Here is a 4,255-nt window from a genome sequence, read left to right on the forward strand (position 1 = left end):
ATCTTGCAGCATAGCGTGATCTCGAGGCACGGAATCGGGTGGGGCCCTTCCGCGACTCACGTACCCATCTATTGTCACGATGGAGCGCGCCTGCGTTGTCGGGCCTGAGGCCGTCGCCATGGCGTCCACGGTATCCGTTATCCGGTGATGTTGAAATGGAGTATCCGTTATCCGGTGATGTTGAAATGGAGGATGCTATCGTAATACATTTAAATACTTTTCGTTATCGCCCGAAATATATTTAAAATTATATAACACAATCATTGCAGGACACTTCATTTTGTTTGATATATAAATTAGTGAGATACATTGATTTTGCCGTATCCTTACACTGGGACAGTCGAGTGGCTAAGACGAGGATTACGCGGCTTGTATGAAGCAGAGAACCAACATTCTGGTGAATATCTTCTCGCTGACAATGTTAAGTGACGTGGTGAAGGGAATGCTAGAGTTGGTTACGTAGAAGCACATTCGTACCAACTATCAGAAGCTTTACACGCCTGCAGCAGCCCTGCTATATCGGTCAAGAGACAAGCAGCCGCAGAAGTGGAAAGACAGCAGCTAAATTAGGCTCAAAAGAGGGCATCCAACAGCCGAACCGCGGAAAAGTGGGGGGGGGGCGCACAACACGACACGTGATACACTCCGCCACCGCGGACCACAAGGGTGACCGTTGGCTACGAGATAGCCCAACTGCCGCACCTGAAGAAAAGAAAGAAGCCAGGTCACATAAGAATAAGGCTTGGAAAGTCAAGCGTGCAGCTGAAGGGAAACCGTCGACAGAGATCGCTGGACCCGATGATGGAGAGAAAGAAGTGAGCAAGGTGTTAAATGACGAGGAGTACACAGGTCTGATCAATGGAGCCGTGGGGATCTGACTGTGTCCAGACACGGGTGCAGACAAGTCTATCCTTCAGCCAGCAGATGCAATACAACAAGGTTTAAATGCAGGACGGCCGGTAGGGACTCGAAGACTCGAACACCAGAGTGTACCGGTAGGTAAAAAAACTACGCCGAGTCATGAGGCTGCTCTGATTGATGTGCAAATATGCCACGCCGGTTGTGACTTCCTGGTCGTCGAAGAGGAAGATGGGGGAATTCTATGGCAAATTTTGAGTCCTGTGGGTCTTCTCGGTTATTTTCGTTGGTCTGTTTCTATGCGTTGGCGTTGGCTCGGAGCGACTATGGATTTCAATTCTAGGATCAGACAAAATGGATGCGGCAGTTACTCTCAGAATGGATGTGTGTTCCATGTATACAAACGATATCCTCTTAGCATGAAGACGCAACCAAATAAGCGGAATAATCCTATCATCACTACTCAAATCCAAAGGTAACCGACTCAGACCCCCACCGTCTGTACGCAAGCGGTATCTTTGACTTGACGCGTCGTCTCCGGAACTCCATGATCCCTATAAATGATCCCAACACGCTATTAACTACAGTGAGTGTAGTAGCGTTTACGCACGTTTCTCCTTTTCCACAGTAAACAGCGACTGCAGAGAAGACCACGGCAAGTGCCATGATAACCAATCCTCCATCAAAGTACCATCGAATCCATCCTGACCTGACATCATCAAGTAGTGCTGCATCAAAATCATGTTACAGTAGTTGTGGGGGAGAATAACGCACTTACGCTTGTACTTGATGCCCTGATCCGGCTCATCCGGACAGTCCACCAGCACATGAATGTCTCTGTCTACTTGCTCGAGGTTGTCACCGAAGTATTCATCATTGTTGAGTCTGCACGTCTCGTCCAGTAGCAAGTGCTCTTGCATGAGGTTTTTGATTCGGTCTGGAAGTTTTTTCGCCTTAACCGCCTTAATGTCTGCGTCTCGCGAGTTTAGCCAAGTGTCACCCTCCCGCGCGAGATACAGCTTCAGCAGATCTGCATCAAAGTAGATCAAACCGGGATTCTCCTCCTTGATCTTCGTCTTCAGATCATCGACCGTCTCGCTGAGCTCAATGTCCACAGGGAAGACGCTCCCGACTCCAACCACCGCGCAGAGCAGCTTCACCATCGTGTTTCTTTTTGTGGAATGCCAGATGTCCTTGTCTGAGCCCAATAATCCTTGCAATTCATTCCACGATTCATTTTGCAATTCATTAGCTGATAGAAACGAGGATGTGACAATTGTGTTCGATAGTTTGATGGAGTCACCGGATCCAGCAGTTGATTAATTCTGAATTTTTATTCAAATTCTACAGTTTTAGGATGTAGAAGCTGCTTGCAACCTGAACTTCTCGGCGTATTTACCTTCGGTATCGACGATTTAAATAGCTCTGGAATGGGCCCAAGAGACAGCACAGCGTTTGATACGTTGTTGAGCTCGATCACAGCGAAGTCGCAGCTGAGTAACAATTCGTCGCCAGTGACGAAATGCGTGTGCTCAACGACGTCGAGTGGCCAGTTGACCGGCAGCGACGAGTTGGCTGGGACCTCCACGGTACAAGCACTGATAAAGGTAAGACCGAGCATATGACTGAAGAACACACGCCTTTATCGCTTGATGTGCTAGCATAGCAGCTCGACTAAGTGCCTTCGGACTCGTCTGTGGTTGCTTTACAGTTAAGATTTTAGACGTTAACCGGAGGGCAATTTCACTAACGCGTGGTCGAACACGACAACCCCGTACTTCCTCCTGATTTACGGGAGGTACTCCATTAACGTTTACTTTCAAATCCAACAGCCCTTCTCAAGAGCTAGAGATTCACGTTGGTACTCCCGTCTTACCGACGTATTCAGAATCGACAAGTCGTTGTCAATGAGCCGGAAATGCCTATCAAAATCCGAGCAGAAGTAGAAGTGTATCGACGCGTCCAGCACCACGATGTGGTAATTGTGGGCGATCTCGTATTTCCTTTAGGTAGCTGAAACTCAAAACACCTTGAGCTTGATGATACACTGTGGCTTCTCGCTCGTGACGTTTGTGGATCGATTCCGAAGTTGAAAGAGCGTTTTTGCTCTTGCCAAGGCAGGAAACTTTGCTGGCTCGGTCATCGTCTCCAATAGGATTTAACCAAGCACGCTTCGAAATAGCTACATTTGAGCAAGATGAAAGAAAGATCATCCACCGATGCACCTACATCTACACTCGAGCTTCGTGTTTAGCGTCAAGATTGTTTGGCTACGAGAGAAAGAAACAAAACTGCAATGGCAAATACAGATTGCAGAACCATTAGTCCAATGTAATTTCATTTTTGTAGAATCCTCTTGACAAATAAACTACTGAGTGGTCCGATTTAACAGGTTTCTATTCTGAAAATCGGCAAACATTTGATACTTTATTTGCAGAGGCGGCCGATGATGGAGACTTTATAGCGAGGGACAGCGTGCATGTGGAGACTCCAAGACTCATGGACTTGCTGCAGGGTCGTCAGGGTGGTGTGTATGCATCGTCTGGGCCTTGTGGCTGCCGGTATGGAGTGGAGAGAGGGATTGGAGTCTCCTTGTCACAAAGCGATGGGTGGTGGATATCTATAAAACAAAGTGTTCCGGTGTATTTGTGCTGTTTTACATTAAGTGGAGCAGTACTTTACATGTAATTTGGGCTTTGCGCGCACTGCGACCGATATTAGGTGGTCTGATGGGCTGCCTGTAACCCTAGGCAAGAGAGAGGGAGGCCTATTTATTGTAGGGGCTTTCTTTGATCGAGTGTGTTGCATGTTGTTTGTTGACCTCTTTCTTCTCCTCCCACTCGGGTCACAACGAGGATTTAAGTGACAAAAGGAGAAAGAAATGATGGGGTTTCAGTGGTGTGTGTAGGACTCGATGTGTATTTACGTGCTCTCTGCTCCGTTGTAAACAATGTTTACACATTGATTTACTATTGTTCCAAGTGTATCTTGTTACCTCGTTTTGCTGCTTGGAGTGTGTCTGGTGATTGAGACATAGTATTCCCTGTTGGAATCCAGATTCATATCTAGGACCAGAGTCAACGTGAAGTACAAGGCGGATGGTCGAACTACGGGACCTGGCACAACTGAGTTGAGCACAAAGGTGCTGTGAAGTATAGTGAAGACAAATGATGCCAGGCCAATGCATGAGAAGCGACTGCATGGTCGCAGAAGAACGTTGAGCTGAGGAGTAGTGAAGCTAACGATCTAATCATACTTTCTTTTACCTTTCAGTGGACTGGTGAAAGTGTTCCTAGGGCATACGGATCAGGTGCATTATCCAAGAGGGTTCTGAGCCCAAAAGACTTTCGGATTTTGTTCACTAACGTGATCTAAGATGTCAGGACCATTAAAGTAC

General features: G+C 47.2%; 2 protein-coding genes across 2 annotated transcripts; one reads left to right on the forward strand and one right to left on the reverse strand.

Moving 5' to 3' along the window:
• Nucleotides 1-1,460: 1,460 nt before the first annotated feature.
• On the reverse strand, nt 1,461-2,021 carry PITG_20433 (Crinkler (CRN) family protein; the record flags this gene model as incomplete). The annotated part of the gene is made up of 1 exon (XM_002895575.1): nt 1,461-2,021. One exon carries the CDS (start codon nt 2,019-2,021, stop codon nt 1,461-1,463), a length of 561 nt encoding a protein of 186 aa, XP_002895621.1.
• Nucleotides 2,022-2,288: 267 nt separating this feature from the next.
• Nucleotides 2,289-2,875, forward strand: PITG_20434 (uncharacterized protein; the record flags this gene model as incomplete). Its single annotated transcript, XM_002895576.1, has 2 exons — nt 2,289-2,465; nt 2,747-2,875. 2 exons carry the CDS (start codon nt 2,289-2,291, stop codon nt 2,873-2,875), a joined length of 306 nt encoding a protein of 101 aa, XP_002895622.1.
• Between the last annotated feature and the right edge of the window lie 1,380 nt (nt 2,876-4,255).

Source organism: Phytophthora infestans, genomic scaffold (assembly GCF_000142945.1).
Source record: "Phytophthora infestans T30-4 supercont1.154 genomic scaffold, whole genome shotgun sequence".
Classification (NCBI taxonomy): domain Eukaryota; phylum Oomycota; class Peronosporomycetes; order Peronosporales; family Peronosporaceae; genus Phytophthora; species Phytophthora infestans.